We start from the raw sequence: 23021 nt of genomic DNA, 5'->3' as shown, positions 1-23021 counted from the left end.
CAAACCAACAAGTTTTTGGTGCATGGGCTGACACTCAACCAACTAAGCCACACCTGCCAGGGCTATTTTATTCTTTATTTGTGTGTTGTTGTTTTTTTGGTGTGTTTTTTTTCCTGATTGTTCTGGCTAGGACTTCCAGAATTATGTTGAATAGAAGTGGTGAGAGTGAACATCCTTGTCTAGTTCCTGATCTTGGAGAAAAATATTTTAGTTTTTCACCACTGAGTGCTGCTGGCTGTGGGCTTTTTATGTATGGCCTTTGTTACACTGAGATAAGCTCCTTCTCTTCCCTGTTTGTTGAATGTTTTTATGATGAAAGAAGGTTGAATATTGTCAAATGCACTTTCCTCAACAATTGAAAAATGATCATGTGAATTTTTCCTTCATTCTGTTAATGTGGTGTATTACAATGATTGATTTTATGTTGAATCATTCTTGCATTTCAAGAATAAATCCCACTTAGGCATGATGTATTAGTATAATTGTCTTAATGTGTTGTTAATTTTGGTTTCCTAGTTTTTTGTTGATAATTTCTGTAGTTTTCTTTTCTTGTAGTATCTTTGACTTTGCCATCAACATAATGAAATCCTCCAAAAACATGTGAAAGCATTCCCTCCTCAATATTTTGAAGGAACCTGAGAAGAACTGGTGTCAATTCTTCTTTACATGTTTAGTAGCATTCTCCAAGGAAGTCATCGAGTTCTGGGCTTTTCTTTGTTGGGAAGTTTTTGAATAGTGATTCAATCTTCTTATTAGTTACAGCTCTGTTCAGATTTCTTACTTATTCATGAGTCACTCTTGGTAGAGTGTATGTTTCTAGAAATTTATCCATTTCTTCTAGGCAGTCTTTTATAATCTTTTTTTTATTTCTGTGGTATCAATTGTAATGTCTCCTCTTTCATTTCTGATATTTATTGAGTCTTCTCATAAGTTTGAAAGCTAATAAATGATGCAGAACTTCCATCAAATTCAAATCCATTTTTACAATATTTTGTTGCTCAAACCCACTTGTTTTGACTTGATCAAGATACTTTTTATAGATAATGCATCCCAAATGTCCACTAATAGTAAATATTTTTGAAGACAATACATCTCTTTAGGTATGACTACCAGCAACATTTTACTTATAGATCCCTGTATAAAATTAAAATTCTAGCCCAGCTGGCATGGCTCAGTGGTTGAGCATCAACCCGGGTTGTGGGCTAGATCCCCAGTGTGGGATGTGCAGGAGGCAGCCAATCAATGATTCTCTCTCATCATTCATGTTTCTCTCTCACCCTTCCTCTCTGAAATCAATAAAAAATATCTTTTTAAAAAATTAAAATTCTATATAATCTTGAGTTTCCTATTCCCATATAAACATATTTTAAGAAAAGCACTCACCCTGGATTAAAAATAAACATTTCTTTATACGAATCCTCCTGCAACACTTACTAAACATATATATTTTTCCTGGCTTTTTAATTAAATCATCCTAATGAAGCAATTTAAAAGATAATAAAGTCTTACCAAAATATTGACTTCGCTTTGAATGGCATTTCAAAAGCCCAGAATACAATAAAGGGATCAACTCAAAACATAGGTAATATAAGCTTAAATGGTCTTCTGTACAAGGTAAGGAAAATACTGTGTTGGTTTTAAATAACCAACATGCAATTAAAATAATTCTGAAAATAATTACAATTTGGACACAGAAATGTGTTTTTATTTATTTTCTAGAGGCCCGGTGCATGGATTCATGCACCAGTGGGGTCCCTCAGCCTGGCCTGTGGGGATCGGGCCAAAACCAGCTCTCTGACATCCCCCGAGGGTCCCAGATTGTGAGAGGGCGGTTCTCGGGTAACACACCCCAGAATCAGGCTCCCTCCTCTCTGGTTCCGGGTGCATCACCTGAGAACAGCCGCTGCCAAGTCACTGCAGCTCAGCTGCTCCTGCGTTGAGCATCTGCCCCCTGGTGATCAGCACGCATCATAGCTACCGGTCGGACGGTCTGTCAGACGGCTGCTTAGGCTTTTATATATATAAATTTTAGTCCTCACTCAAGGATGTTTTTATTGATTTTTAGAGAGCAAGAAAGAATGAAACATTGATCAGTTGCCTTCTGTACACACCCTGACTGGGAATTAAACCCACAACCTAGGTATGTGCCCTGATCAGAAAGCAAACCCACAACCTTTTGGTGTATCAGATGATGCTCCAACCAACTGAGCCACCTAGTCAGGTCCATAGGAATGTCTTCTAAATTGAGACATTAATCTAATGAACATGACTACATTTCCCTGCTATGTTTCCCTAGTGCTTTAGATGACCGATATAAATCCTGGCACATGAAGCTTGATAACTGGACATGCTGGCAAAGAGGAAGGAAAATGTGACAAAAAGATGCTACTCTAGGAAGCATACAATCTCCTTTGTTCATCTAACACAGTCTGTCAATACCAACAGGTCTCAATTATGATTGACACTGTCATCCCTGCTCAATTACTGAAGAAAACCTTAAATTAGCTAACATCTAGGCCACAGAATACAGTGCACTGCGGAACTTCCTGCCAAGATGTCAGAAAACAGAACTTGCAGTTAGCTCTCTTGTGGTACTTGCTCCTCCAAAGCCAAGACACTCCAACTGTCCTCATTCTACCACCTTCCCTATTTGCCATGAATGTTCGTGTGTAGGGCAGAAAGTAAGACAAATTCCTTCCAAAACTACTCATGTATGTAGTGCTAAGTCAGCTTCCAGCACTGCATGCCAAATACTATTGGGCTGCCATTGTAACTGTGCCAAAGACTCAGAATACCGGAGCTGGCAGGGATTTTAGGGACAACTACTCCAAAATCCTGAAAGGTTAAATGACTTGTCCAAGGTGACAGTGTGAATAGCCCAACAGTCATGAATTCAAGTCACCTGACTCCAATCTTACTGAGGATTGGACTATTTCCCTTGAACCTATAATACCGTAATGAGTATCCTGGTGAATTATCTCTTATTTGAAATGTCTTAAAATCATACTTAAACAAGTATCCAGAGATGTATTATTGTAAGAATAAGACAATCTGGTGTCTGCAAGTAAATAAAATTTAAAATTAGATTTAACCTTGATCAATTTCAATTTATAAAACTAACCCAGATTGGACACAAATAAAAATTATTCAACATTAACCTCACTTAAATTAAGTTTTACATATCCTTATTCAGAGCACAACATTCTACATAGCCCTAGCCTGAGGAGAGACTACCTCACATGTGGACAATTACTCTGCCTTACTTACGTAAGGGAGAACTATTTGGTGTTTCTTAAGGCCAAGCACATGCCCTAGGCTTTAAAGTTCCCATGTAGTCCACCGGCTCAAAATAGGACAGTTTTTAATCCAGATCCATCATGGAACTTTTATTCTGTACACAGTGTGGCTATTTTCACAGCACTGGGCTAGATGCTGGAGAGGAATAGGAGATGAATTTGAAACACAGACCATGTAACAGGACACCAATCAACTTTATAGACATTATCACATAATCTTCATAACCCTAGGATAGTGGTATTATTATCCCCATTTCACAAAGGAAAAAAAAATGGAGAAAATTTAGCCAAAGTTAGGAGAAGGTGGAACTTTGAAATGTCTGCATTGTCACCGAGAAGGCTAAACCACCTCCGTGCCTACCCCCACATTTCTAACTGGGGAAGCACAGTAATCTATTCTGCAGCACAGTTTATCATCCTAGATTCAGATTTGACATCTCCATACTGCATAAGAGTTTCAACTCTGTAACACCCTAAGAGGAAAACTAGGCCCTAGCCAGTTTGGCTCACTGGATAGAGCGTCGGCCTGGGGACTGAAGGGTCCCAGGTTCGATTCCGGTCAAGGGCATGTACCTTGGTTGCGGGCACATCCCCAGTGGGGGGGTGTGCAGGAGGCAGCTGATCGATGCTTCTCTCTCATCGATGTTTCTAACTCTCTATCCCTCTCCCTTCCTCTCTGTAAAAAAGTCAATAAAATATATTTTTTTAAAAAAAGAGGAAAACTAGTGTCTATATTCACTCGGAATTCTAAAAAGATATCCAAATCCCTAGTTTAAAGGATTTACAGCTTTATTTGTATGTAAAACACAGAACCCAACAGCATCTGTGTCTCATGGGTTCGTTGGTGTACGAGGCTGACAGAACAGGCTCAAAGAAGCGGAACAGTGTCTCACACACAGTAAGTGCTCAATTAAAGTCAGCCGCTGCTTTCAAAAACACCACCCTTCCTCAGTAACCATATTCCTCAAAACAGAATTCCAAAGGAGAGAAAAGCTACACAATTCGTTTCTACTATAAGGTGGTCTACAACTGAAAAAAAAGTTTGGCTAAATGTACTATGACTCAACCATAAAATTTTAATTCTGAAAACTGCTTAGAAATACAAAAACATGTAACATATTAGGTTAAAATACGTATTTCTAAGTAGTTGTTGAATACAAAACAGTAGTTAAGGCTACAAGAGCAACTCCATAAACTCTATGTAAATAATCAAAGACTAGATTTCAAGGCAAAAAAAAATGAGAACAGCTGTTAGGATGGTCAAATTACGGATGATTGTTTTTCTTTTTAAAGGTTTCCCTCATCAAAGATACAAGATGGTGGCGGGGTAGGTAGAAGGTACACTTCCCTCTTCCCAAAACCAAACTGGAATTACAAGTTAATTACAGAACAATCAACCAGAATAACGAACAGAAGACTAGCTGAAGAGAATCTTGTAACCAAGGATTTACAGAAGATGCCACATCGAGACTGGTAGGAAGGGCAGTGACATGAAAGGGCTGGCCCCGGTCCCACGGGCAGCAGCTGAGATTAAGGAAGGGCAGCTAAGCAGCAAAGGTTACCCCTGAGAAGGGTGGGGTCTCAACCCCAAGCTGGGCTCCCCAGCCCAGAGCACCAGGAAGAGGCACACACATAATAATAGCGGGCTGTGAGATTCAGTGGGGATTCTGTCTGCCAGGGAGAGGCAGTACATGAGTGAATAAAAAAACTGCAGTGGCATTGACACAATGGAATACTACTCGGCCATAAAAATGAAGGAAATCTTATCCTTTCTCATTACACATAGCTGGACCTGGAGAGTATTATGCTAAGTGAAATAAGCCAGTCAAAGAAAGACAAGTACTGTAAGATTTCACTTATATGCGGAATCTAATGAACAAAATAAACTAACAAAACAGAAGCAGAGAACAGGTTGATAGCTGTCAGAGAGGAGGGGGTTGGGGGACTGGGTGAAAAAGGTAAAGGGATAAAGAAAAAAAAACAAAACAACCTCATAGACACAGAGGAAAGTATGGTGATTACCAGAGGGAAAGGGGGGCGTGGGGAGGTAGAAGAGGGGAAAGGGGGGACAAATGGTGATAAAAGGAGACTTGACTTGGGGTGGTGAACACACAATACAATATACCGATGATGTATTAAAGCCTGTGTGCTGGGAACCAATTCCAGCATGTAATAATTACAAGAGTTCCAACAAAAGGTTGATGGGACTTGGGGGGCTCCACAAGGGAGAGCCACACATGTAGTTTACCTATTGGAAACGGCTAAACGGCATTTCCCCCAAACCTGAATAGGATTGTCTGCTGCCAGACAGCTCAGGGCATTTTATTGCCTCCTGTTGGCCAAACACCTGAACAGCTGTAGGCTATTCCCCAAACTGACAATGCTTCTGTATTCTACCCTTTGAAACCTTACCCTTTGAAGTGTATTATCTCCACCTTGCCTTAAAACAAATTGTGTTAAATAAATAGCACGGGGTCCTTAGACAAGGTGAGTCTTCAGTTCCTTTAGCTGAAGATCCTCTGACCCCCAATGCCTTTCAAAATTATCTTTCGTCCTTGGACTCCTTCTTAATCATCTACGCGCAGCCCCTCTCTCCAGAATGCTGAACCCTTTGTCAGGGTGGGAAAAGAACCCCGGCACCTGTGCATCTGAAACACATATATTTTTATTAACCAATGTCACCAATAAATTCAATAAATAAGTTTTAAAAAAATAAAAGTTCCTTTCACATTACTCTTTATATTTCTATAACAAAAAATTGTCATTTTTAGTTATTTCATCATATACCAAGTAGGTGTCCATTTTACCTAACTTAAGGGAAATCTGTAAGAAAATTAGATGTATTTTGAGCCTGCTGTGCAATAATAAAGACAATATATCCCTTCCACAGGGACACATCTGTGCTCTTCCCCCAAGTCTCTTATAACAAGCCACTCACAACAACAACATGCCAGTTATCAATTATACTCCTAGACTTAAATGCTTCAAGATGACTTAATAACATGGAGAACGTACTAGCATCAAGAGTAGAAGAAATCAAAGAATCTGAATCTGAATTTCAATCATCATCTATCTAGCAACATTTCGCCAAGTGTCCACCTATAATACACCCACACAAGATTCTTCTCAAAATCCAGATTCCTACCACCACTAACAACCCTCAAACCTACAAAACTGGACTCTCTGAGAGAGGCCCAGAGTTTGCCATCTTGAACAATCTCCTCAGGTGATGTTTAGGCACACAAATATTATGAACTATTGATACACAGACATTATTCAAAATTTCAGCAAAAGAAACAAACAGAACTCGAATTCTGAACTGGTAATTCAATTACTTCCTAATTTCTTACAACCACCAGCTCAAATAAACCAGGTTGTGCGAATCACAGGTACAAGGAAAAAATACCCTGCAAATTTGTTGTCTCTTCTACCTAACCTATGAATCATCCCCAAAAATAAGTCGGCAAACTTTATCAATAGCCTTAAAATACCCAGGACATTTGCCCCAAAAATCTCCACTGGTAAGAATTTTTCCTATGAGGATAATCAAGGATGCAAAAAAGGTTGTTAGGCAAAAGTGTTTGGGGCAGCAGCATTAATTTTCATTACCTGCCATTTCTTAGGTATACACACTGCATCTGGCCCTGGTGGGTGCTTTACATACAGTATTTCTAACCCTCACAACCTAGAAACTACTTTTATCCCCATTTTAGAGATCAGAGGGCTGAGGCTCAGAGAAATTATTAAAGTGAACCTAGGCCACACAACTAAGAAATGACAGAGCCAGGATCTAAATCTCAGGAAGGAGGAGTACAAACATTAGGCTCTTCCCGGAAATTGCCTCGCCACCTAAGAATGTTACAAAATGTTGTACTGTTTAAACAAAGTATGATATGTCAAAAGGGAATACTATACAACCACTAAAACCATGTTCTTCAAGAATCTTTAATGAAATATAAAATTCCCATGATGCAATCTGAAGTGAAAAAGAAGGGAAGTGTGATCCCAGTTTAGAATTTAAGGGACACAAGTCACACAAAGGTAGAGACCTATATTTATCTCAGTTTTGCCTGCATCACCAAAGCCTAACACTGTACATGGCATATCAATGTCTATCACAAAAATAAATTACATGCAGGAAGATTTTTTAAAGACCAGGAAAAAATTTCCAAAATGTTGTCAGTGGTTATTGTAGGATTTGGGACTTAGGGGTGACTTTTGCTTTTTGACATCTGTTTGTACTTTCAAGTATTCTGTAATAACTTTGTATTACTTTCATAATCAGAAATAAAAGCAATGACTAATATTCAAATCCTATGTTTACGCATCTCCCTCTACATGAGCTGTAGTTAAGTTCCAGATCAACTCAACATGCAGACTAATATATAATTTTTTTATTCACTATAACAAAGAAACTACTTTGTAGCTAGAAAGCAATCATCTTATTTTCATATGCCAATATCTTAAATGGGAGTGGGATTTAATACTTGTTACAAACAGAAATACTTTTATCGCCTATAGTCATTAGTCCCTTAATAGGGAGGAAATGGATTTCTAACATCTACATACTCTTTGTATCGATGGTTTGAGCATTTTAGATATCACCCTAAATGCTAGCACTACAAGGATTAAAAATCAAATGTGGCTTTTGCTACTTAACAAGGGTTTCTTGCCAAGATGATTCCCACACACTGCAGAAGCCATTATTAATTAGTATTAAAATTGTACCTCATCTCCGGTAGTTTATTAATAGGCATTTTACATAAAAGAATCTACATTGTCACTCTTATCCCATGTGTTTTTTAAGAACTATATTTTAGAATCAACCCAGGATGAGCCAATTGTTATATTTAATTATAACGGTCATTCTGGACCATTTCTAATAGCAAAACATGGCACAAATCTGATGATAATTCTACTATCAAGCTTCCTCCAAATTGACTCCATCTTCTTATCAAATTCTGACTTTGTTAGCCAGATTATACTTCAGTGAAGAATCTACGAAAAAGCCAAAGGACAGAACCTGAATTACACTGAATCTGCTGATTCTAAAAGCAAACTGAGATGGGTGATGGGTGGGAACGGAAGAGGGAGGGGAGAAAGAATACCATAGAGTAATGTAAGGTAAAGTGGGCATTTGTATTGTGTAATTTTCAATGAAAAAAGCATTTGCTATGGAGAAAATGGTGGAGGGGGAAATAAAAAGACAGTTACAGAACTCAGTGGCCCTAGGTCCTATTTGTAAAAGGGGTAACACGATGAGAACAGCTTTATATGATCAAAGGTGTTTCTTCTCTGGGATTGAGATTTACTCCTAGATTAGGGAAGGAAAGAAGGAAGGAAGGAAGGAAGGAAGGAAGGAAGGAAGGAAGGAAGGAAGGAAGGAAGGAAGGAAGGAAGGAAGGAAGGAAATCTGCCTACTTGTATTACCAAATAAGCTAAATTTCAAGGGATTAACAATACAGGTCTAAATCTCCAATACAGGTAAGCTTTTGCTTCAGTTACAACCTGGAATTTTTGTCGCAATGCCCTCTGCTCTGCCCACGTAAGAAAAGCATGGTTTGGATCACTCAGCATCCATTTGGACACCCTTCTTCCTTGCCTACTTACTTCTAGAGAAGCTGGAAAACAGATCCAGAGACAGAGAAACATCGATGAGAACGTCAAACCTCAGGGAAGGTAGGGGAGGGTGGGGGTAAGGGGGAGAGATCAACCAAAGGACTTATATGCATGCATATAAGCCTAATTAATGGACACAGACAACAGGAGGGTAAGGGCATGACTGGCCGGGGGGCGGGGGAGTTGGGGGGTAATGGGGGAATAAGGACACATATGTAACACCATAATCAATAAAGAAATTTAAAAAAAAAAAAGAAGAAGAAGAAGAAGTTACATTCCCAGAATCTCTTGTAGCGAAGAGTGGCCAAGAAAATACAGATGGAAGTTCCAGGAGTGAGAACCCTTTATCAGATAAATAGCCAAAATCTTGAACAGAAAACAGCTCTTGTTCCCCTCTCTTTCCCTGCACAGACCACAATGCAAATCAAGGCACAGCACAGCCAGACTACAACAGTGAGGCCAAAGGCCACAGGCTCAGGACAGCCGTGGCAAGAAGGGTATTTGCTGTGGGGCCTGGCCCGCTTGGCCCCAGATTTTTTGTTAGTTGAGGAAAATAACCCCAGCTTGTTTAAGCCACTGTGTGTTGGGTTTTCTGTTCATCGCAGCCAAGTACATTCTTGCCTGTTAAACTCACTGATAGGGCAAACCTTTCAGTGTTTTAACTCATCAATGATCAACTGAACCAAAACCCCCCAAGTCTTCACAGAGATACGATTTACTGAGAGTGCAAGCAGTTACTGGGAGTGCTTAATCCTCATTTTGTCCTCACAGGTCTCCAGAGAGGCGACCTTAGGACCCCCAGCCGAGACAGTCTGATGGCAGCTTCTGAGCTCGTTCCTGCCAAGCTACAGTCTCGGGTGGATTTTTTTCTCATTTAGATTGCAAAGTAACCTTAACCTTCAATTCTGCACTCCTTCTCAACTCTAACTGTCCTAACAAACGTTCCAATAGGAAGAAGTCTTTCACGAAGAAATAAATCACCTCTTCCCCTAGCCGTGGTCACCAGCCACTGCTGGTCCGTGAGGTCCAAAAGGTTGGTGACCGCTGCAAAGAAAAGGATTACTATGACGTTTAAAAAAAAAAAAAAAAACTGACAAGCATTTCTCGTGTTTTGAAGCCTTTATCCGTCCGTGTGGCCGCTGCATTAACGTTTACTAATAAGCACCATGTGCCTGGCACGGGGCTAAGGGTTTCAACGCATCGTCTCTCATTCAACGCTCACAGTATCCCCTGAAGAGGACACTACCACTGGACCCACCTTACGAGTGAGCAAACGAACGCGTTAGCCCAGACACAGCGTTTTCTTTGAAAAAGTCTCTTTCTAGACACCAGTGAATGACAAGGTCAGAGCAGCAAAATATTAGAAGGGAAATTAATTGACTTTGTTGATAGTCTTTCATAAAAATATCAGAAGTGACTGACTCAGGGCAGTTCAAAGAAAGAAATATACTCAAGGCAGGAACAAGTATAACTGAAGAGGGTATAAAGCCTTCCCATCCTGAGAAAAACCTAAAATTCCACACTCGTGTTTAATATACTTTTACTCAGTATGTACTCAACCATCTTTACGAGGGACACTGTGAGCTATCGGGAAGGCCAGTAATAATGTTTTGAGAGCTGTGAATGTTCCTTTTACCATAAGACCACTTAATTCATGTTCCAATATATTTGATTTTCATTTTCAATGTAAGAATGTGAATTTTATGAACTATGGTTTATAATGAATATGGTTATTATTAATGTATTCAGCACTTTCTCTGTGGCCAGCACTGTGATGTTTTGATAAGAGAGTAAAGATGTATGTAAAACAACTACCTAAGGATGCAGGCACTATTATCAACACCCCCTTTTACAAATGAGTCTGCAGGGGATGAATTTTCCCTAGCTCCCTGTTAAAAGGTAACACCCAGCCCTAGTTAGTTTGGTTCAGTGGTTAGAGTGTCAGCTGTTGAACCAAAGGGTCATGGGTTCGATTCTGATCAAGGGTCCACATCTGGATCCCCAGTTGGGGCAAGGCAACCAAATGATGGGTCTCTCTTACATATCTCTCTCTCTCTCTCTCTCTCTCTCTCTCTCTCTCTCTCTCTCTCTCTCTTCCTCCCTCCCTCCCTTCCATTCTCTAAAAAAAAAAAAAATCAATGAAAAAATATCCTCAGGTGAGAAATAACAAAATAATAATAAAATAAAAGGTAACACCAAGATTCAAATCCTGGTCTGGCCCATAGCCCTGTACTTTTAACCACTAAGCTTCCTAAAGTAATTTGTTCTTGTTGTGTATTAGCATTAATCAAACATTACCTAGAAAACTGTATTAGCTTACTTTTTATTTATATTCATTTCCAGTACTCCCCATTTTCATTTCTTTTTGCTTATTTCTCCCTACTCCCACCAGAACATCTGAGAGAATCTATTCACCAAATCACACGGCAATCTTCACTGAAGTTTGTCAAATTAAAGAGATAACATAACTGCTGCTCTACTTCTAATCAATGTGCGATAGGCTGTCTCAGTGGCTAATTCAAGCAAGCAGCAGTAAATGACCCCAGTTGTGCCTGTTATTATAAAAATGCAACATGGTTTTTTAAAGTCATTAACAGCAATATCCTAAAAGCCCAGCAGATGTCAACCTCAATTCGTGAAAATAGGACATTTCCCACCACCCCCTTTTAACACTTCCTTCTTTCTATGATGAAACTCAAGGGATTCAGAACTTTGAAAATTCCTGGGCTTCTGAATTTGATGTAGGAGTTTTTCATTGTACTGTACACATACATGTTTTTCCAACATAAAAAGAAAAGTGTAACAGTGAGATGTAAACCACCACCAAAAATGAAAAAGAAGAGTTAAAATATACAAATTCCATTTTGCCTCTCAGGACTCTGGCAAGATAAGACTACTTCTGACTCTTGACCCATTTATTTTCTACCTGTCCCACACTTCCCCCTATACCTCTCCTCCCTCTTTACATATCAAAACTCTCATTTAACTGACTTAAATGAACCAACATTATGATCTCACATGGAGCATAAAATCTAAATTTTGAAGATCAATATTAAATAAATTAAAAACAATTTTTCTTTATCCTTAAACAATGCTGTCCATGGTATCTATCCCAATACTGACCATACCTATCAAAAGCCTTAACTAAACTTGAAAATAAGTTCCCATTTACAAAACTGTTGAAGATGATAAATTTTATTATTCATTTAGATTTGAACAAAAATGTCCAATACTCTGTATGGCTATTCCAAGGTAGTTATTAAACAAAAACAAAATAAAAAGAAGAAGAAAAGAAACACTAGTGATTTTTCTCTGGTAGTTTTATGTGTATCAAATCTGTGGGAATTCAATGATCATCCAAGAATAGAATTTCATTTCTTTCACCACTACTCCATTGCCCATATCTTAACCTCACTGAATTTTTGGTCCATTGCGTAGAAGAATTTCTCTACTAATAAAAATACAACCCATTAAAGATTAACTTGCCCCCAGGACACTCTCTCTGGAAACAAATTCCAAGCATTACAATCACCAATTTGCACTCTGTAGACTTAAAAGCAGATAATCTTATTTATCCTGATTTAAATTGGAAACCTGCACACAGTTTAAGGCAACTGTGAAAAGAAAAATGGCAAATCCGAATTCACAATAACCAGAAACCCAACCAAATGCAGACTTTACTTACTTGGCCCTTTTCAAGTGAAAAGTGCTACCTTGGTATCTATTTTATTTCTACAATTACGAAATTGCAAAATTCTTTTGGGCCCATTATTTAGGTATATAATATATGTCAGAAATTGTGATGAGCACTAGAAATCTTTTGAATCTATATTGTAATACGTATGATTAATAATAATAAAACAACTGATATATATTAAGTTCTTATCATTTACCAAACAGTGTGACAAGTTTTAGCTTACTGGGCATGATCTCTTTTAATTCTTACAATCCTAAGGGTAAGGTACTAATTTCAGACCCATTTTACAGATGAGCAAACGGAAATAGAGGCCTAGGAACTGTCCCAATTCCTCACAGGGATTTATTTGAACCTTGGCCTGTGTCATTCCAGCGCCTAGGCGTACTACAACCACCTGGTATAAAGCAGTAAGGCACATGATTATGTCTGGTTCCGAAAACTGGTCTTGTTCCTTCAAACATGGTGGTTCTATGTAATCTGACACCAGAAAGCATGCATCACAAAACGCCTTGGTACACTATGCACTGGTTCCATTGTCAAACATGTTCAGAATTTACTTTCTTCGATGGCTTAATCACTTACTGGTCATTTTGGAAAGTTAAAGCACTATGTTCAATCATTCAAGAATTCTTTGGGGTTAAAATGTGAATATTTTATTATATATTGGCTGGTGAAGAATTGTGAATATTTTATTACATACTGGCTGGTTAGCTCTGTTATGATTTTCTGTAAAAAAAAAAAAAAAAAGTATCACTGTGCAAAGCAATATTAAACCATCTCATGTCAGAATACCAGTATCTACAAAGGGGAGAGCCTTCAAATAAAAAGCCTCACCTATATTTCATTTTATTCTAAATGAAAATTTATTGTTTCAAAAAAGAAATCCACTTCTAAAGCTCGGGTTATGCATGAGGGCTTCCTGGAAGCTAGCATCGCTGTGGTTATTTGTATGTGCACAGGTAAAAACAGGTAAGGAAGACGTAGTATTATTAGAAGATCCACCATCACTCTGAATTCATGTAGAAAATAAATTGGAAACTTGTTGAACAGGCGGGTATGCGGTCTATCAGTTAAATCCAAACAATCACACAACAATATTTTTTTCTGAATAAATGTAACATTTTGTTTTATAACCAGAAACTAGGTCAAAAAATTCATAAAACGAATGAAATAACTAAAATGGGTTATTGAAATGCAACTGGGGCTTTAATTTCCAGATCTACTTTGCAATATTCTTATTTGAATAGTTTATCGCAGTAGTAACTCTTCTAAAAAGTCACATAATTTAAGGGGGGGGGGGAAGAGAGGAAGAGAGAAAGACATGACAAGCACTAGGGATGTTTATCAATAAAAATAAGCAGCAAGGGAGATGAATTTGTAGCTCATCCAAAACGCCTGCCAAACACTCCTGCTATTTGTTTCCACCAAGTTATTGTTTTGGAAAACATGTTGTTCTCTCTTAAAATAACCTGCTTAAATGTTCTAAAAAGCCACTGCATTTCCAGAGGCTAAATAGCTCCCATATTGCGATGCATTGACTGATAAAGTCAAAGTAAGTTATGCATAAAGCCACACAAAAAAAAAGTTGGAAGGCTCCATTGCTCCCTTGTTATAAGGACATTAGCTACTGAATGAATCCACTACTCACCCTTAGTGAAACTAATGCCTGGTCCTTTACAGTATTTTATGACAGTCATTCAAAATGCCTTATTACTCCAGGTGAAGGAAATAAGCCACATCCATGGCTGCAGTTAGGCCAGTAATTACCATTTTAAGGAAGGGCAAAATGACCTTGGACATTTTAGCAATCACTCTGAGAACTCCAGTCCTCCCATTAAAAAACACTGAATGTGTTTCCAGTCCAATATGGTTAAAGCTGTGATGCCTGGGAAAGTACCAAAGAAACTAGGGAGTTAAAAAAAAAAAAAAATCCCAAGTTGTGAAAACATAGACATCCAGAGTACAGGAAAATTTTTATGAACTTAGTGGAACTCAAGATGTGTTTTATAAGCTGTCAGGAGATGAACACACACTGTCCTCCAACCCAGCAGCACTGCCCTGACACAGTCCCCAGCTCTGGATGCTCACCCCCATCCTGGCCCCTCTTACTCCAGGGTGGAGGATGGGAGGCGGGAACTCCTGTCTTAAGCCTTGACATCTGCAGAGAGTTTTCCAATAGCCAGACAAGGCCCCTCAGCTGGAGGAAGTGGATACTGACAAGAGGAAAGAGAAACATACAGAGACAGAGCTTGGGTTCAAAGCTGCCAGCGAGTGGGGAGAGAATCACACACAGTCTGTGCGGTCTGAGTGGGTCCGGATGACACAGCCCAGGTGTCCGGGCTAAAGCTGGCATCTCCAAAGTGCATTCGCAACTTGGGCGCGCCGGTACAAACCCGGCCTTAGGTTTCTCGGAAGCTGGCAAGTTAGCACAGGGTTCCCCGTGCCTAGAGACCTGAGAGGCGTGGAAGGGTGGAGAGTCCCGCTAGATCTCTCTCCACTCCCTGGGTGTCTCCAGGCTCCGCGGGGAAGGGGACCGGGGAACTAAGGCGGCTGTGGGCCGGAGAGGCGGGCGCTGGGGCGCGCGACGGGGATGTCCGGAAAGGAGTTGGGGGCGCAAACGGAGAGTCCGAGAACGCGGGGGGATGCCCACCTTGTAACATGGCCTCAAGTTTCTTCCTGTCCACGCGGAAGCGCTCCTCGCTCCACTCCGGGCTGTGCAGGGGCGCCCCGGCGACAAGGTCGTCCTCGGAGCCAGGCATGGGCGAGTCGGTGCTGCGCTCGCTGTTGGAGCCCGGGTCCGACTGCGCCGCCAGGTAGCCGGGCTCGCCCTGGGCGGCCATGGTGGGCGCGCGGCGCTCGGGCTCCGGCTGCGGCCGCCGCTGTGCCTGCGCCGCCGCCGCTCGCCGGCCGGGCTGGTCTGGCTCCCCGCGCCGCGGCGCTACCTCGTCCGCCCGCAGCCGCCGACGCCGCCACCAACGCCGCCGCCACGGAGTCCCCGGCGCATCCCAGCCCTGGGCGCCGCCCACGCCGCACGCCGCCCCGGGTCCCGGCCGCGGTCTTGGGCCAGTGGCTGCACCGCCCCCAGCCAGCAACGCCCGCGCCAAATGAGCGCGCCGCGCCGCCCGCGCATCCATCCGCGGAGCCCGGCGCTCCCTCCCCGCCCGCCGCCGCAGCCGCGCGCTCATTGGCCCGGCCGGCCCACGGGAGCCCGGCGGGCGGGCCCTGGCGCTTGTACATACTCGCTCACCACGTACAAACGACCACTTTTCTGCACTTAAACGTATAGGTCTTGTCCCACACACACACACTTTCATAGTTCTTCAAACACAGACACTCTCCAGGTTCAAGCACAGCACCCTCCTGAACGCACACGAAGTGCACACGCAATTTCCCTTCTACTTACACACAACAGGCTACACCCTAAAACCCAGAACCCCAGTCCATCCCACAAGTTGGAAACAGGAGGGAGAAAAGAGAAGGCTTGCGGAAGAAGCAATGTCCATCTCTCAAACATCACTGTGGTCATTGCTTCCATGCAGTGCATTCCTCCACTAAGGGCTCAAAATCAGATCGCTCCTCTCATTCAGCAAAGTGGCCAGTTGCACACGAGGTGACACGAGGCTTACTCTTTTTATTGCGAGCAAAGGGAATGTTTACTCGAATGAAGGACGCAGACATTTTCGATGTGATTCCCAAGGAATGGATTCAGCTGATTATAAAAAAAGCAGAGGGGAGGAAGGGGGCAGGAGGGGGAAAAAAAGGGCTCTGAGATTGCATGGGTGGTTAGCTGGATCCCCGGCTCTTGTCAGGGGCTGGGAGGCTCTTCTCTGTTCTCGAGATCAGGGTCTCGCAAATGATAACCAGAAATGAACCTCTGAACCTACCTGCCCTGGCCAGCCCACCCACTGCCACTCTCAAACTTGGAGTTGAAGCACCAGGAAAGAAGAAACTTGTTTGCACTAGGAATGCCTTTGGAACTCTTATTTTCCCAGTTCATACTGATTCATACCCTCTTTTGTGACCAAAAGCACAACGATTTTACTTTTTTTGAAGGGAGAGATGGGGTAGTAGTTTCTCCCCACGGGGGGAAGCTTACTAACACACGTGAGAGGCAAGCCATCTCATTGGCGAGGGCGCATGGAAAATCGTGTACTATGCTTGAGGTTAATCAGAAGTCTTACAGGTTCGGTTAAGAATTGACTCTGGCTGGGTACTCTGGTGTAACTGACAGATGAGAAAACTGAAACTATGGGAAGTCAAAAGACATGACTAAGGTCACACAGGTAACAAGACAAGAATCAACCCCGGGTGTGTGCTTTTAACACCTAATCTTCATAAAACCCTGCCTTGTTGAGCAGAGAACCCTCCTGCTTGTGCACCTGCTGAAGACCAGGTGTAGGAAGTACAAGTTAACTGCTTGATTCACCACCGTATGTAATCTAAACCCATTAATTACTGTGCAAAGCACTAAATCAAGCACCAAAAGAAGTTATCAAGGAGCCTTGCTTGCATCAGGGATATTCACCGTCTTTTCTGGCAATAAATATTTTATGGGGATGTACTATGTGCCGAGCACTGTGTGTTAGGCCCAAAGAATGGTGACCAAAAGCAAACTTCATTCCTGAAGGTGACATTCTAGTGAGAAATATAGAATGTTGAGCAAAAATAAATAACTCACTCAGAAAATATTAAATTGCACCTATATTAAGCATTACAAATAAGTGACTCCAGATATGAGAAATCTTATAATGGAGTAATTGGATTAACCTCAGAGAGGTCAGTGGAGGCTTCTCAAAGACAGTGACTCTGGAGCTAAAAATGGAAGTTTGCAAAGAAATTAACCTGGCAAGAGCCTGGCCGATGTGGCTCTGTGGTTGAGCATCGACCTATAAGTCAAGAGATCATGGTTTGATTCCCAGTCAAGGCACATGCCCGGGTTGCAGGGTGGATCCCCAGTGAGGGAGGCGGGTGCAGGAGGCAGCCAATCCATGATTCTCTCTCATCATTGATGTTTCTATCTCTCCCTTCCTCTCTAAAAACAATAAAAATATATTTTTAAAAGAAATTAACAGGCAAGAAAGGGGAAGAGCGTTCCCTGCAAATGATCATTCAATCATGACATCCCTACAATTATCCTTGTTTTTCAGTTGAGGAAACTGAGACATGGAAGCTAAAATAACCCAAGGTTGCACAACCAACTATGTTGTAAAATTTGGAATAGAACTCAAGCAGTCTTCCTTGAAAATTAGACTTCAGGTGCTCTGTACTTAGCCACTAATCTACATTGGCTCTCAATGGGATCGGCATAAGCAGAGATCCCGTGGTTGAAGGAGGCAGTATGCATTCTTCTATGGAGAAACTAAAAGAAGAGCACCATAGCTGGTACAAGAAAACAATTAGATGGTACTAACTAAGGCAGGAAAAATAAGTAAGGAGTAGATCATCCAGGGGTCCTCAAACTATGCCCCGCGGGCCACATGCGGCCCACCGAGGACATTTGTCCCGCCCGCCGGGTGCCGCTGCCTGTCCTGCTTAGCAGCTGACTCGTCCCAGGCCCACAGTGCACATAGGAATTTGTTCATAGTTTTGTGTTTTTTTTTAACTATAATCCGGCCCTCCAATGGTCTGAGGGACAGTGAACTGGCCCCCTGTTTAAAAAGTTTGAGGACCCCTGATAAGCCCTATAAGCCAAGTTAAGGAATTTTTATCTGTATCCTTAGAAGGAAGCCACGTAGAGGCTTTAAATAAAGGATGATGTACTCAGATTTGTGTTTATTTTAAATGACTGTGGCTATAATACAGAAAACAGGTGAGGGACAAGGACAGAAGTAGTTGAACCAATTAAGAGACTATTTGGGTAGTTTAGATAATAGATGTTGCTAGTAGCTTACCTAGAGTGGTGAAAATGGAGAGACGTGAAAGACGAGAAATATTTTTATGGTAAATATCACCCACTAGATTGGTGATGGAATTGGAATGGAGTGATAGAGAGGGAAATGTCAAGAATAACTCTAAGGTCCTGGCTAACATAATTGTAGAGAGATGGGTACCATTAACTGCAATAAGAAACACTGGAAGAGGGCTTACTACATTGGAGTAAAGATGAACTTGAATTAGAACATACTGGGTTTGAAGTGCTATTCATACCCCCAAGGAGATATGTCAAGTAAGCAATTGGATATATGGGTCTGGAGTTGAGAAAAAGAGATCTTGGCTGGAGATTCAAATGTGTTGTTTGTAGGTGGTCATTCTAGCCATATGCATGGGTAGGACGGTCTAGGAAAATGAACAAGAAGAAAAGATAATCAAGGAAAGACTCTTTCACAAATTCTAACAGTAGATAGCAGTATAATGGGAAAGGAGACAGAGGGAGTTAGTAGGAGAAGAATAAAAACAAAACCAAGTCTTGTCATGTATACCCAGGAAAAAAAAGACTATTTCAAAAAGGAAAGTATGATTATCTTTTTACAATAAGGGAGATCAAAACATTTTTATGGAGGTCACTTGGGATCTTAGCAAGAAAGCCAGAATAGAGTGATGAAAGACTGCATATTGCTAACAAAATAAGGAATAAAGACAACAATTTGGGGAAAGTTTGCCTGGGAAGGGGAAGAAAGAGTAATAGCTGAAGGATAATATGGGTAGAGGAAGAGCTCTTTGTTGTTTCTTGGGCTGGTTGGCTGGTAGCTTGGGTGATTGATCTAATACATATATAGAAGAAATCAATATAACAAGGCTTTAAAAGCATGAACAAGTAGATGAGAAATAGCTCATCGGAAGATAAAAAGATTGGTATAAATGTAGGTCAGTTTGCAGGTTTCATTCCTAAAACACAAGGGAATCTAATCTGATAGCTTTTATTTTTCCCAAAAGAGTAAAAGTACAAAGGTATCAGTTGAAAGTGTAGAGGAAGAAGAGCTGCCAGAGGTTTGAGGAAAGTAGAAAGGATTCGTTTTTGTTTACTTGTTTGTTTACAGAGATTTTTAAATCATCTTTGCATCCATAAAAGAATGAATTGCTACTATTGAGAGTCCAGTGGATGTTAGTAGCCGTAAGTTTGTAATGGGACCAACCTTCTTGCCCTGACTTTCTCCACCAGTGCTAAGCTTCTTGTGTGCAGGCACAGAGAAAACATAAGAGTCCTGCCAAGTAGATGAAACACCTGGAGCTAGAAGGCAATGGAGCAGTGCCTGATGGAAAACAATTTCCAACACAGAAGTATATATCCAGCACAACTATCAAGCATGAGGACAAATTCATTCCAAGGTATGGGAGGTCTCAAAAAAGATTATTTCCTTATATTCTACCTGAGCCAGCTACTGAAGACTGTGTGCCACCAAAACAAGAGAGTAAATCATGATGAAGAGAAAAACATGGAACATAGAAAAAAATGGATAGAAGCAAAGGGTTCCTCAGGATGATGGTGAAAGGAGAACAAAAATTGGAATAGGTCAGAAGTCTCAGGACAGAGATATCTTCTAGATTAAATAGACTTCTTCAAAACTAAAAAATATATTCAAAAGAGATTAAGACCGTTGGTGGAGACTTTAGGGTTGAATTCATGGTTTGTTCATAGAAAACTACGGTACAAAAAATAAAGACAATTAATAATTCCAAGTACATATAACAAAATATTATGCAGCAAAGTCAAAGTAGAATATGCTACATGGCTGAGCTATGATTAATCTTTATGTAGTTGTGATCAGGTTATCCATGAATGCTGTTCAAAACTAAATTATCAATATAACTAGATTAGGAATTTGGGGGGTTGTAAAGTGTGCAATTTGGGGTTTTGGGGTGAAAAGGTGACACAGCATCTGCTTTAGGGTAACATCCATAGATAATGACTAAAACTGTTTAAAAATCAAGAAATGGCAACATAAGCATGTTATTTGGAAATATGGAAGTAAAAATAGAATCAAGCTAAAGGTGTTGGAAGTGTTTGCCTGTAGAAAATGGAAAACAGGGGGAAGGCGTATGGTGCTTCTGGTTGTTAATATAAGTCTTCTGGAACAATTTGATTCTTTACACCACATTGCTACATAACTTTTAGAAAAGTTAATGAAGTCACAAGTGCTTGTAATATCATTATTGAAATGATAATAAAAGGACCTTGAATTCACAACTTCTGAATCTTGTGTTCTTTCTATAAAAAATGAATAACAGTTGGCATAATTGACAATCTTTTTGTTTTCATAAAAGCATATTTGCCTTGTTTGTCTTTATCTTCTTATTTCAAAGTATAGGAACAGATCAGATGTCAGGTAATCAATGATAGATGATTGATAGATAGATAGATAGATAGATAGATAGATTTTATGAAGTAAGTCTTCTCAAAAAGAGAAATCACTTGGAAAATTTTAAATAACTAAGATCACGTGAAATCTTCAGATTCACAAAATGTGAAAATCCATGAGATTTACAAAAACAAGAAATGAGTGTTATCTTGCATTTATTTTAGAAATCCATATCTAAATGTGATTAGTGGTCATTGGATGAAAAAAAAAAACTTCTCTGGGAACTTTTGTTGTTGTCACCTGTTGGTAATCTTCTTACTTTACACCTAAGAAAACAGAGGATATTTTTTCCATCGATTTTCTTATTTTTTTAGAGAGAGTGGAAGGGGGGGATAGGGGACATCTGTAATAGTGTCAATAAAACAAACAAACAACCTCTAATGCTAGAATTAAAAGCAGTTGATAGGTGGGAACATTATCTTCTCACTTTACACCTAAGGAGACAGAGGCCTAGAGAAATGAGACAAATTGATTAGAGTGTCATATTACATGAAAATAAACTTAGAATCATCACTATTGAATCTGAAAGATTATCTGGTCCAGTCCTCTTACTTCACAGTTCAAGAAAATGAGACCCAAAAACTTAAAGAAAAATAAAGTTGGGCAAACATATGCTTAAGATTTATTTTTTAAAGCTGGTTTTCAAAGCATTATCCACAAAAAACATTTTTTTCATTTTAACATTTTACTGAAAATTTTTGGCCAAAAATCTACATAGCCATGGTATGGTACAGTATATTTTGGAGATCTGTTTGCTCTTAAGCAAATATTCTAATATCATATAAGTTTTTCCTGCAATGTTAAGTTAAAAGCAATAAAGTAGTAGATATTCTATCTTAATGCCTTTAGAGTTGGTTCTAGGAGAAGGCTTATTTAAAATAAACATAAATGAAGTAGTAAAAGAGGATGCATACCATGTGCAATGCTAGTCTATTCAGACTAATAATAATGCCTAATATTTATTGAATATTTACAATTTGTTGGACACTGTTAATTATCTTATATTTCATATATGTTTGTATTGATTTGAGGGAGAGAGAGAGGAAGGGAGGGAAGGTGGGAGGGAGGGAGAGAGAGAGAGAGAAAGAGAGAGAGAGAGAGATCTATCAGTTGCCTCCTGTACATGCCCTGACTGGGGATTGAAACCAAAACCTGGGTATGTGACCTGACTAGGAATCTAACCAGCGACCTTTCAGCGCACCGGACAACCCTCAACCAACTGAGCCACATGGGCCAGGGCTATCATCTCCATTTTAAAGAAGAGACTAGCTGAAGCAGGATAACATGCCTGGAGACGCACAGTGTGGTGTGGTTGTGATCAAACACAGAGACCTCTGACAGAGGTGATGTTCTTAACCATTTCCCAGGCTTGCTCTCCTATCTGGAGCTACTTGATTACACATAGGTATGTAAAATGTTAGAGGTGGAAGGAGCCTAAGACTCATTGATGCTGGTAGTGTTCACATTTAAAAAATAGAAACTGTGCCCTAGCCGGTTTGGCTCACTGGATAGAGCGTCGGCCTGGGGACTGAAGGGTCCCAGGTTCGATTCCGGTCAAGGGCATGTACCTTGGTTGCGGGCACATCCCCAGTGGGGGGTGTGCAGGAGGCAGCTGATCGATGTTTCTCTCTCATCGATGTTTCTAACTCTCTATCCCTCCCCCTTCCTCTCTGTAAAAAATCAATAAAAATATATATTTAAAAAAAAAAAAAAGAAAAGAAAAGAAACCTGGGAATTCCACATTTAAAAAAAAAAAAAATAGAAACTGCCTTTCAAATAAGCTCTAATCCTGAAAGCCCATACAGAAATCTAATAACAACAGAGTTGTTCTGGTTGAAGAAGGACAGGGGATTCTCACTAGCTCAACCTTTCCTTTCATAATTTCAGGGTTCAAAGGCTTGGAAAACTACTAATATCTCTCTCTCTCTCTCTCTCTCTCTCTCTCTCTCTCTCTCTCTCTCTCTCTCTCCCCACCCCATCTCTCTTTCTCATATAATAGAGCCAAAATGACTTGCTCAAATTGCATAATTCAAAAAACCAAGTTATATTCATGTTTTTATTGCTTTCCCATCAGAAGAGGAGGCAGAAGCTATCTAGTTGCCATAGGATTCT

General features: G+C 40.3%; 1 protein-coding gene across 2 annotated transcripts in view; it reads right to left on the bottom strand.

The window, feature by feature from the left end:
* The window catches only part of BICC1 (BicC family RNA binding protein 1), a gene marked incomplete at its 5' end in the record, with an annotated part of 255932 nt that extends 240465 nt beyond the window's left edge, over positions 1-15467 (bottom strand). Inside the window, one exon of one of the 2 annotated variants that reach the window (XM_080688594.1) lies at positions 15263-15467. In XM_080688594.1, coding sequence (XP_080544720.1) covers positions 15263-15452 — 190 coding nt within the window. The remainder of the gene's footprint in view (positions 1-15262) is intronic. The other variant, XM_080688595.1, reaches the window with a different exon arrangement.
* Between the last annotated feature and the right edge of the window lie 7554 nt (positions 15468-23021).

The sequence above is a fragment of the Plecotus auritus genome (genome assembly GCF_963455305.1).
Source record: "Plecotus auritus genome assembly, chromosome: 9".
NCBI lineage: Eukaryota > Metazoa > Chordata > Mammalia > Chiroptera > Vespertilionidae > Plecotus > Plecotus auritus.
This window is presented reverse-complemented; position numbering and strand designations above follow the sequence as displayed.